Consider the following 12,330-nt stretch of genomic DNA (forward strand, 5'->3'; position numbering starts at 1 on the left):
TTAGTATTCAAATTATGCAATGAAACCCGTTTACTTTCTAGACTTCACTGTCAGACACTATTGAGTGACTGACTTGCTTCTATTTTCGTTTGTAATAACATACATAAAAATGAGCTGTAAAGGGTACATGGAAATCAGTCTATTTAATTAAACGAGCGCGCTCACTAAATTTAATTTGACAACTAACGGTCGTTATTTTCCCACATAAAGACATTTTAAGCCCTTTTGTTTTGAAGGAAGTTCTAAATTAGTATCGTCTTTCGAATGCCGTTGGAATTTAATCCTTTCATATTTTGGTCTGCAATTGAGACATATAGTTCCTATAAGGGTAAAGTGTCCGCCGCCTGCGTCTAGTGCATGAATATCAGTGGGTAAAGTTTCGCAGTCAAATTAATTTATTCATGCTCATGGTTTTATTTCAGGTTACATCATACCTAAGGTTGCTTTTAATGTTCCAAATAAGACTAAGTTATGTCTCTCACACAGGCAGATTTTACCATTTATCAATATTTACCCCAAAAATGAGTTAAATTATTTGACTTTTTTCATTTGATCTTTTCGTAATGACAGAGACTTCCTTAATCATTTAAGACCCGTATGTTTATCTTCGTTGTAGCGTTATCATAGAACTCATATTATCCTTCTAACATCTGTCCAACTTACCAAAGCAATACGTCATAATTATCTATGATACAGGTGCTGCATTTTCGTGTATGTATACATTGCATATGCACACTTTGGAATCAAATAGGATGTAAACTGCAAAACTGCAAATTATATTTGAAATAGTTTTCTTTCTTTTTCTCAAAGCATTCAATCATTAGTATTTAGATGTACATGTTTATATTTGTATATATGCTATGTTTACAAATAATGTTTTGTAGCGTAGTATACATGCTGTTAGAACTGACAATATCTTATACAAGTATAGTGTTGATAGTTTTACTTAAGCATTTTTAGTTGTTCTTTAGTAAGATACAGCTATGTCTTTTTCTTTCTTTTTTAAATGTTTTAGTTGTAAGATATCTTTGTACCATTTATCTGAATTTCTTCCATGTCCCAGGTGGGGCCGTCTAAGAAATAAAGCAAACCGTTCAACTTTTCAATATTTTATGCATATCAATATGTTGTACATATTCAAACATATATAAATCAATACATGAAAGAAAATTGACAATACATTGGAAGTCAAACAACAATAGCTGCTCATATTTTGTATCGTATATAAGACACCGGAAGCCTTGGTAGGCCAATCAATGATCGAGTAACATCTTATTCATTATAATGTTGGTTTTTTATGTGTGGCAGAATCAATGTAAGATTATGAAATGCACATACCCAAGCTACAGGTAGGATGTATTTACAATATCTCATGCATGTTATTGTTATGGTTTACACAATTCTTTGTTGTACACCGGCTAGTCTGCGCTGCACATACTCTATTTTGTCACTTGCACAATATTCCATGAAGCTTTGAGCCTAACCTAGATTACTGATCAGTCTCTTGCGATTGTTGATCTGCAGCACAGGGCCTATGGAGTGCAGTTATAGACAAAGAAGTCTTCATAGTCTCATATTTCAGACACACTATTACGTATTACGACAGAAATTAATCCAACTAATACATAAAAGATCATTTAAATAATAACATGAAGGCTATCGGACGAAATTAAGAATTGAGGGTGTATAAACTACTTGAGAGAAATAAATGTTCAAAATCCTAAGGTATTTGTGAGTCTTTTTATTTTACAAGCACATTTGCATCAGGCATTTTCAAGTAGAATATTGTTCTTTAGCAAAGAACAAGAAGAATCTGTGGTCGCAATCAACAGGCAAACCATCCATTTCAACTTCACTGTGCACAAGCTACAAGCAGACCTATACCTTGTGTGGAATTTTCCAGACTCAGTATTTCAATTTCCGTTTAATATGTCCATCTTGAACAAAATGTCTTTACAATATTAAATATGGTCGTTATAGTATGACTTACTACCAACAAGGGGGAACTATATATGAAATGTCGATTATGCTCACTGACGAAAATGATACTGGGACGCACTCTGTGTCTTTGTATGACAATGAACGACCTCTTTGTTTCATTTTCCAACAATATGCATCGCCTGCATAATATTCTAATGAGTGCTAGATATATCCGTTACCATACTTTTAAGATACTTTATAATTAGCTTCTCTTCGCGAACGAAGATTTAAGAGGGTATTACTCGGTCTTCCTGGGGCCCCGTTTCACAAAGCCTTTTTTCAATGACAAATGACAAAAACCAGTGACGAATCTGTTGATAACCAATCAGAAGACAGGACTTCAGTAGCTTATAACAAAGACTGTCATTTGTCACTGATGACAAGCTTTGTTAAACGCCCCCAGTGGTCTGTGCAAGCCCGCCGGTGACTTGGACATACACATCTTGCCAGGTATATTTTGCCAGGGGTAGATCGGAGAAGATGCAGATGTTGTATTATTGTTCTGATTTTGTCAGCGCTGTCTCTTCTCAACTAGTTATTTTTTTTGTATTAGCCTCACAAGACTGAGAAACCTTGGTGAACTTACACCATTACTAAACTGATAGTTCAGCGGGTACATATTTATGTGTAATTACGAGTAAGTGCAGTTGCATATTAATACCAAACAATTCACAATCCCCTGCGATCTACGACATAAAGAAAGAAGACTTGTAGTACTGAATGGTAATTCAGTTGACGCTAAAACAATTCATCATCATAATTATTCATCATATACAATGTATATACATGTATGATTAAAAAGGGTCAATAATCTTGTTAGTTTTAAAAATATTTGGATATTTTGTGTCTTTCTCTTTATCTAAATGATACACAGACATTTACCCCCAAATATGTCATTGGTTGGTTTTCCCTGATCAAAAGTCATTTAATAATCACTTGATTCTATTGTAGAAACATGGCGACAAATGACGTCATAATGACGAAGATGAATGACGTAACTAGAGGGGCGGCAGCTCCCGTTTGAGGGTCAACGTACTTTGTCTTCATCTCCACCCATTCCTTCCCCCTTTGTGATAGCTCAGGTTTGATGACGGTATTGATTTGTTCGTTGTAAGTATTGTACCATTCGATCTGAAGAGAGAGGGAGAGAGAGAATCAAAAACGAAAGGTACTGTGACGTAATAAAGATATGATACGTGACGACAATGTGAGAAGAAAAAAATAATAATAAAGTGTAAAAGAGAAGGAAAAATGAATCATCGACACATTGGTAGACACCAGAAGAAAAGATTGAAGAGAAACAAACAATATCAGGAGACAGGCAAACAACAAACCAAAACCATTCAAAAAAGAGGAAAAGAAGAGTAAGGGGACGGAGCAAATTGAATTCGAAAAAGATAACTGCCCCTATGGAAAAAATGCTGGTAAGGGTGTCCCATCCCGCAAATGGTAAATAATTTAAATAGAATAAACACACCTCCTGTGCCTCCTTCCCCAATCCTCCATATTTGTGGTCTTTGTTCTCATTTGCATCTGAACCATCTAGTAAGAATACCCCCCCCCCTCCCCCTCTCCATGAAGCAAGAACCCCCTGGTTAATTAGGCAGACAACCAATACAGACAAACCATGCAAACAGAGAGGCCAAATAGCAAAATAGGTGATGAGCTGACATTAACTGCGACAACTGCTTCTTGGACTTTAATTCGTCAAAAGCTAAAGGGTTGGGGTTACAATTGGGTTTTAGGTTAGGGTTAGAGTTAACCAAGCGCGTAGCCAGGATTTCATTTTAGGGGGGCGGTAGTGAGCACGGGAAGCGTGCGAATCATTTACAAAGCGCTCCCTAGGGGGGGGGGGGCGTGGGTGCAGGGAGGGGGGGGGGGGGGAGAGACACACACGTACAAACATAGAGACGACAGGGGATGGAGAAAGTGATAGGGGTGTCTTACCTGCTTGGTGGTCATGAGGGTGAAATCGATCAATGTTGGCTCAAAAGGCACCATTGAGATCATCTCAAACGTCATGTAAGTGTAGTCGTTGAATTGGTGCTGAATAGTAGAAGAAAAGTATTCATGAATTAACTAGATTAGAGCAATTATGAAGATTGAAACAAAATTATGGCCTTTAGAAGATAGTAAGAGGACATACTTCCTAAAAGCAACAGCAGGAAATATACGTAAAAAGGAACACTTATCAAAGGGCAATGATAAGATAAGAAAAAGGACACTAGCAACATTACCAAGAGCAATTTATGCTCATTGACAGAGGCACTTATCAAAGGTAAAAAGGTGCATTAATTTTTTTTAAAGGGGAAGGAGCGCTTATTACAAAAGGAGATGGGGTATTTATCAAAAAGGAAAGCACTCATTAGACAAAAATAAGGGGCATGTGTCAACGTTAAAGGGGCACCTCTCGCACCTGGAAAGAAAGTATTTATAAATTAAAAAACAAAACTATATTAGAGCAGTGTTTTAACAGTGATATGGATTTATAAGTTATGGTCGTCTTGTGAAAGCGGTTTGTGACTCATATCATTTTTTTTTTTTACCAAAACAGCAAAAGGCCTATATGTTTGTTTTTTGTATTTCGAAATTCAACAACATTCCAAATTCAATTTTCGTATTTATTTTGTGGTTTTAACATTTTCTTGCCTTTTCTTTTCTTTTCATATATTTTTTTTCCTTTTTTTTTCGTTACCTTTTTTCTTCCCCTCAATGTTTTCCCCTTTCTTATCTTTACATTCCCTTCCTTTCCTTTTGTTCACCTTCTTTTTCCATATCTTTTTTTTTTCCTTTCGCTTCCTTTCAATTCATTTCCTTTCCATTTCTGCCCTTCCTTTCCTTCTCTTTTATCTTCGTTTTTTTAATGTTCTCCTGTCTTAAATTTGACTTTTGTTTTTTCAGATGCAGAATATAAATTTGATTTAACGAAAAGCTGCTTCATATACCTCTGTCGCGGCCTCCTTAGCAAACATGACATTTTCAATTCTAATTCCGAATTCTCCATCCTCGTAGTAACCAGGCTCTGAAAGCAGCAAAAGAAATTTGAAGAAAAATATCAAGTTTAGTTCATATAAGTATCTAATACCGATTCAGATGAGTTTAGATGCTACATTGTATCCTCCGTCACACTGAGAATATTTCACTATAAAATAGATTGAGAGACTTTGGCCTACCATCAATCAGTAAAACACCAAAGGTTAATGGATATTTAGTTCTTCAACGAGTTCTAGGAACATTTCTCTTTACCATACAATTTTAAAATACACATAAATTCATAGCTCAATACAAATCATTATTTATTTTCTAGAGGCCTTCAAACTTTCAAAGTTGTCAAAGTAATGTCCATCCACGACAAACTGATCATGCAGACTCACCCGGAGTCATTAAAATGACTCTGCATCGACTCCGAATCGACGGAATCCTGGCCTTCATGCTAATATGATATATTTAGCATCAATAAAAATCGAAAAATTCAGTTCTTAAAAGCTTTTAGAATGACGTTATACAAACCTACGATGGTGAACAGTTCTTCAAATTCTACTCACCATCAGAAAAGAACATGCCAGTATAAATAGGGTCGTGTCGGGAGCTGTAACCAAGACTAATACTCGCTGGACCTATGATATACAGAGAGGATATACAGATTTGTACTAAATAACGCCATGTTTTTTTCTTCCTATTTATACCTACCGTCTGAGAAGAACATGTTTTGATGAATAGGTTCGTGAGCAGCACTGTAGCCGAGATTAATGCGACCAGGACCTGGTGGGGAAAAAAGACATCAAACAAGCGATGGGCACCAATGATTTTTGCAACAAATATGAAAAGCATGATGAAGGTATTGGGCCTAGTTTTTGAATGAATCATCTATGCCCTGTGAATGATAAGTATCAGTGATTTGCAGATCTTGTAAACATGCATGCTTTGACGGCTTACGCTCTTTCGACAGTTGCTCCGTGGAAATTTCTTAAACATAACCCAAAACTAATTTGAAACCTAATTGCAACCCTAACCCTATATTTTTGAATAAATATAGGTTTTCCCGTTCAATTTTGCAGTTTGGCTATTTGGTTTAATGATAAGAGCATTCCCATCCACAATAGTTGTGATTGCCACGGCAAACTTATCGTTATTCATGCAACAAGCTCTTCAAATGAGTCGTGCATGTATATTTGTATAAGGAGCATGCAATTGAATGAATGGTCAGTCCATTTCTTTTTCTATCGTTCTACGTTGTTATCAGTGCAGACAAACAAAACATCTTCAAATGAGTCGACTGAATTAAGTAAATGAGCGTGCAATTTTAAAGGGGTGGGCATTTGAAATATCTTTTCCCTCGTGCGAATTCATCATATCCTTCCATTTTATTGTTTTCAAACGAGTCTTTCACATATAAACTGGGAGCATACCATTTAATAAATAGGCATTCAAAATAAGATGCCGATTGCCTCGGCTTTCCTTCAGTAATTTAAATGTTTTAAAGAACAAGCTTGTTTTCGATAGGGGCATTATATTTAAGAAACATGGTCCATGACCAAGTATTTTGAGTATGTACCGTATGTAGGCCTACCATGCCCATTTTTCATCAAATTGTGTTCATGATCACTTCACACTAACTATCCCCTAAAGGCCCCATATCAACATGGTGAAAATGAAGGGGAAAAAGGATGTTAACGTGAAGAATAAAAGCCGACATGTACCAGCCATGAGGTGTAAACAAAATTAAGAAAACATGCAAAATGTCATGCAATTATTTGAAATTGAAACTCCAGAATGTATAAAAAGAATATTGATGTAAACAAACAAAGAAATGAACAGTCATACTGTTTTTGTAAACATCATACAAATATGACAAGTTTCAAAATCTGATGACTTTGTATATGAAGCAGCGAGCAATCCCATGAACAAAAAAGGGATAAACATGATTAATGACACATCCAGCGTATGCGCGGTATGTTTCTTACACGCACACGAACTCGCGCACGCACACACGCACAACACACATATATACACGCACACACATACATATATATATATATATATATATATATATAGTATAGAGACAAAAGACACAAACACGCACACAGCGCATAAAAAACATACGGAATCCATGAAACCAAATGAACGAATCAATAACTTGAATTCCCCCAAAATGTAATTGATTGCCCAACAGGCTCTTCATGTCTTCTTTTTGATAATTTAAGATATCGTGAACGCGGGTGGAATGAAGATTACGAGTACAACGATAATATTCACATTTATTCTTATTACATGTTCTAAAATGTACATTACTTTACTTATTTTTTCATGTACATATATATTGATGTAATTACTTTTTCATTTATCATTCTATCACTCTTTATTTTCATGTATTTATTTACTTAGTGAGTTATTTCTCTTATACATTCATTCATTTTTGTGATCAAATCTTTTAGTCATTCATGTTATTCCAGCAATAATCTTTTTTAGTTTTGTTAGTTTTTTTTTCCTTTCCTCCTGTGTTTATCAGTATTGTTAATTTATTAAAACATGATATATGTATGGCTATCATATTAGTCTTTTTTCTGGAAACAGGTTCGAATGGGCTTTTGTGTATCAAATCAAATTTCATATCAAATCAAATCAAATTAATTCAAATCAAATGAGAACAAATCAAATCACATCACATCAATTCAAATCAATTCAAATCAATTCAAATCAAATCAAATCAAATTCAAATCAAATCAAATCAAATCAGATCGAACCAAAACAAACCAAATCGTATTAGATTGAAAAGAATCTATTCACATATTACCTTCATGGACATTAAGGAAGTGACCAATACCGTGTCCAGTACCATGGCGGTAGTCCAGACCTCCCTCCCATAGGGGCTGACGTGCATGGGCGTCAATTTCACGACCTTGGTGGATGATTAAAATGATAATAATAATAATAATAATAATAGTATGTCCATTTATATAGCGCAGCTACTATATGCATTATACTCCCCTGCATTATACAACGTATCACAAAATTACTCCGGCTGTAGCTTAGCCGCCATGATAAGCTGCTAAAGCATTCGAGGAATTTCCTCCAACCGGGTACCCACTTAATTCATCACACTGGATGGAGAGTGGAAAATAAAGATGAATGTCTTGCCAAACGACAGTGGTGGGATTCGAACCGCGAACCATGTGATCAAAGTCAGGACACGTATCAACTAGACCACGACACCTCTACAAAATGGACTATATATCATTAGGATTTAAGGCAGTATAGAAGAATTATTGGGCCAAATTACCAGTATTTTATAAATGTAATCAATAGGCTGTTCCTTATGGCATTGTGTTTATGACTTTTTATAGATTAAAGTTAACAACTGAACATAGAATGACGATGTTGCATTAAATTTATGCAAAGTCGGGCAGCCCTGGATCTAAACGTAAAGCACATCACATAGAGGGCTCAATCTGGACATTGTTTCACAAATCTTCTTGTCAATAAAAAATGCAAAATTTCTATGACTTATTTGCTCTCAATCTATCACATGCAGCGATTCAGGTAGCATATAGCAGTGATTGCAATTTGTTATTGTTTATGAAACAGGGCCCTGGGTGAGGAACTCTTTTACTAGGGACTTTTAGATTGAGTGGACGAGAACACGACGAACGCCGACTGACCATGCGTGTCAACGTACTCAACTGCCCATGTTGACTACAATTAGAAATCTTTTAGATTTCACTCGACGGTATACATGCATGCAGGAAGTAACACTATGAACATGACAGACAAGAAAGAGGACAAAATATACAGTTCCTCATTCTACCCTCAACAATAGGCCATTTTCGTAATGTAACCAAATTTAATGCATAGGTAGATCTAGCCATAATGTTTGTCCAACCTGGCAACAACTAATGTATGCAGTTCGGACTATGTCTATTGAAATACTATTATTCTTATCAGGTGAATGAAATAATCTGTATTTAGGCACTTCACAAAGACTTTTGCATTAAATTTGGTTACATTACGAAAATGGCCTATTGCTGTGGTAGAACATCCCTTCACTGCTATATAAAAATGTGTAGAACAGGTGAATATGCATGTGACACCTGTTCTACACATTTGTACATAATAGCAGGGAAGGGATGTTCCTTTGTCTACCTGAGGAACTGTATATTTTATGCGCACGCGGCATATATACTAGTACCGTACTAGATTTAGGAAAATCAAGGTTGACGCATTCTCTATCGCCGACCGAGACGACGTGACGCATGCGCAGTGCCTTAAAATGACGTCACACGTTGCAGTCAAAGCTGTTAACGTGCAAATCTAAAAGTCCCTAATGCCAACTTACCATACACTCCCGTCCTGAAAGTGGCCAAGACCAAATTAATATGACCCATGAGTACCCTCGTATAGGCTTCCTACAACATCATTAAATAATGAGAAGGAGACAAGAAGATAAAATAAGATTGAACATCAAATCAGTGTATAAACTTCTTATAATATCATTCACAAATAGGAAGAGTACAAAAGAATAGGCAAAACATACGTTTATATAGCAGTGCATAGGCGTAAACAAGACCATGAAGTACAAGAGAAGGAGGTATTACAAAAAGATGCTTTATTATAATCAAATTGATCGAAGAATGAAAACATTTCGACCAATGCTCGAAAAAGTTGTACGGATCTTATCTCAAAACCTAGTTTTTGCCAACGATTAGTGATAATCAGACACGAGTTCTCGTTTCGCACCATACATCGCGTCTAAGGTGCCCAAGTAGGCCTACAAATAAAATGCATCCGTCCCCAAAATGATACCAGCTTAAAATAGAAATAATTCTGCCAAGGAAGTATTTTTAACTCACCTTCATAAAATTTGTTGGTTCTCCAAAGTGGAAAGAACGTGTGATGTCACAGGTTCCCTGACTGCAAAGAAGGTGAATAAAAAAAATTGAAACTATCAGCATCTACAGGCCTTTCACCGGGGCATCGCTGGAGGGGTGTAGAGTCGGAAGTCGCCCCCTTCTAGGTATTATGTAGGCAAATTATGTAATTCGCAAATCTTTCTTCCACGAAATGCAACTAACGGTCTTTTTTTAAATTAAATGTACACACCTATCTTGTCAACAAATTTGGTCCGAACAACCCCCCCCCCCCCCTATTTGCAAATGGTGACACCTTGTGACAATGACCTAACAAAAACAATTTTGATATCAGATAAGATGTCTCTACATCATCGAGTTTTCACAAGTCTGGGGAACATTTTGTGAAGGAGCAGAGCGGCCGAGCAATGACGTGTGTGTGTGGAGGGGGGGGGGGGGGCTGTTCCCTGCCTGTTGACGTCCCTGGATTTACTTACAGGTACTGTCCACCAGAATCAAGTAGGAAGATTCCTTGGTTTGTGATTGGTATATCAGTCTCATTAGATGACCTGTAAGGGAGGTAGAAAACAAATCAACCTATAATCTTGGAAAATAACAAAACAGGAGGCACAATTATTTCCCCTATCCACAGGGTTCTTTATTTAGAAATCTCATATAACAGTAACAAATAAATGTTAATATTTATATACACAATGGTGAAAACGGCCAAAACAAATTGGGACAGAGAAATACAAAAATGACAAAATGAAAATGTTGGTACATGTGATCTATCCGTTTCTTTCTTATTACTATATCTTATTATTTTTTTATTCTGGACTCCACACATTCAAATGGGACTACGTGTCTACGTCTGTGTATTCGATTCCAGCTGAAGAGTTTGTAATCTCGCAATTGTTTAAAAATATTTGAAACTATAATACCTTTGGTTTTGTCTCAAGGCGCACTTTTGTTTATTCAATTTGATGTTTATTAATATGTGAGGTTTAAGGGGTACTATAAAGAGGGACGAAAGAGGGGCGAGAGAATGGAAGGGGGTAATATGGTTAACGATATAAGGCCACGATTGCGGTGAAAGGAAAAGACAAAATATTAAACAGACGAGGGAAATACAAAAATCTAAACAAATGTCTTATGATTGCATCAGTGAATCCATGGTATCATTTTGTTCTTACGTATAATGAATAACGGCTCCGTTCGCCCCAAATGATGAGATCGTTCCAAAACTGAGACCCTTGTTGGTTGGGTGTACGCTGAAACAAAATAAAAAGTAAAGTGATGTATAACAAATTAAACTCATTCATTGTCTCATGAGCCATCTATGCATTCCACATAAACCTTCGTCATTCTACCAGACCGGCTCCAAACCGACGCCAGACACACCGACCGATTTTTAGCCATGTAGTGTTCGTTTGATCGGTGTGTTGTGGGTCTGATGGCAGTATCATCGGTGTGACTTGGTTATTACAAAACCTTTTACCGAAATACATTATATCTACAATAGGCCTACATTATTAAATGCAACAAAAATAATGATTGCAAGTTTTAATATTAGCAATGTTCGGTTACATTATTATCAACTCTGTTTCATTTCGGAGGTATTATTTTCAAATTTCACTCTAGGAAAAATATAGGATTAACTTTGTCGTCATAACAAATATGTTTTTTTAAAGATTTTGAGTATCTAAAATGGTATTCAATTTGAGAAATAAAGACATGAATGTACCTGCGAAAATATATTGCCTGTTGTTCAACGATGAGCTCGCTAAGAACGCTTTTATCTCCAACTGCGGGGTCCTGTTGTAAATTGTAATGAAGAGAAATGAACACATTAATACACTGTTAGAACGGTGTTTAAAATATCACTGTTTAAAAGAATGTTGTTTAAAAAAGTAAACAACGTTGTTCAAAATCGAAAAATCAGTGCTCGATTGACTTAAACAACTATGTATTAAAAGACAAAAATATTTAATTAAACAGAGTTGTTTAAAAAGTCCCGGGGGCGTCGTTGATATTTTCTCGATACGCGATTGCTATTTGCGCACACACATGCGATATGCACAAAGTACGTACATAATACATGCATGCAAGCATGCAGTGCTAGTGTGTGCAGTGCAGTGCAGACGAAAATGGCGGAACAAGGGCAAGGCGACGACTTGGTTCTTTTCGGCTTCGCCGATGGGTTTTAGGTGAAGTTATAGAGACAAATAATAATGTTGTCTGTCACTGCCATGAATATGATGAACAAATGTTGAAGTAAATTGGCAACAAGCTCTGCATGTTGCAGTGTATAAATCGTTGTGATTATTGCAGGAGTGGTTCCAGTAGGTCATTTCACAAATTCAAACAACCAGATAATAACCATTAAACAGTTAAACCATTTAAGCAACTCCTTTTAAACAACCCAGTTGTGCAGTAATACTGAATAAACAACGGTTGCTTAGTAATTTAAACATTATTGTTTAAAATCTAAACAACTTGCTTTAAA

At 36.1% G+C, this 12,330-nt stretch overlaps 1 protein-coding gene across 2 annotated transcripts in view; it reads right to left on the bottom strand.

The window, feature by feature from the left end:
* Positions 1-1,093: 1,093 nt before the first annotated feature.
* The window catches only part of LOC589972 (xaa-Pro aminopeptidase 1), a 39,836-nt gene continuing 28,599 nt past the window's right edge, over positions 1,094-12,330 (bottom strand). Inside the window, exons 14-23 of one of the 2 annotated variants that reach the window (XM_030995054.1) lie at positions 11,569-11,639; positions 11,018-11,095; positions 10,322-10,393; positions 9,828-9,888; positions 9,314-9,383; positions 7,775-7,879; positions 5,526-5,597; positions 4,926-5,002; positions 3,928-4,026; positions 1,094-3,111 (exon numbers count right to left, since the gene is read on the bottom strand). In XM_030995054.1, the coding sequence (XP_030850914.1) occupies positions 2,923-3,111; positions 3,928-4,026; positions 4,926-5,002; positions 5,526-5,597; positions 7,775-7,879; positions 9,314-9,383; positions 9,828-9,888; positions 10,322-10,393; positions 11,018-11,095; positions 11,569-11,639 (894 nt within the window). In that variant the 3' untranslated portion in view covers positions 1,094-2,922. Of the gene's footprint in view, positions 3,112-3,927; positions 4,027-4,925; positions 5,003-5,525; positions 5,598-5,670; positions 5,743-7,774; positions 7,880-9,313; positions 9,384-9,827; positions 9,889-10,321; positions 10,394-11,017; positions 11,096-11,568; positions 11,640-12,330 lie in introns of both variants that reach the window. The other variant, XM_030995055.1, reaches the window with a different exon arrangement.

The sequence above is a fragment of the Strongylocentrotus purpuratus genome, unplaced genomic scaffold, assembly GCF_000002235.5.
Source record: "Strongylocentrotus purpuratus isolate Spur 01 unplaced genomic scaffold, Spur_5.0 spur5_scaffold_21, whole genome shotgun sequence".
In the NCBI taxonomy this organism is placed as follows: Eukaryota; Metazoa; Echinodermata; class Echinoidea; order Camarodonta; family Strongylocentrotidae; genus Strongylocentrotus; species Strongylocentrotus purpuratus.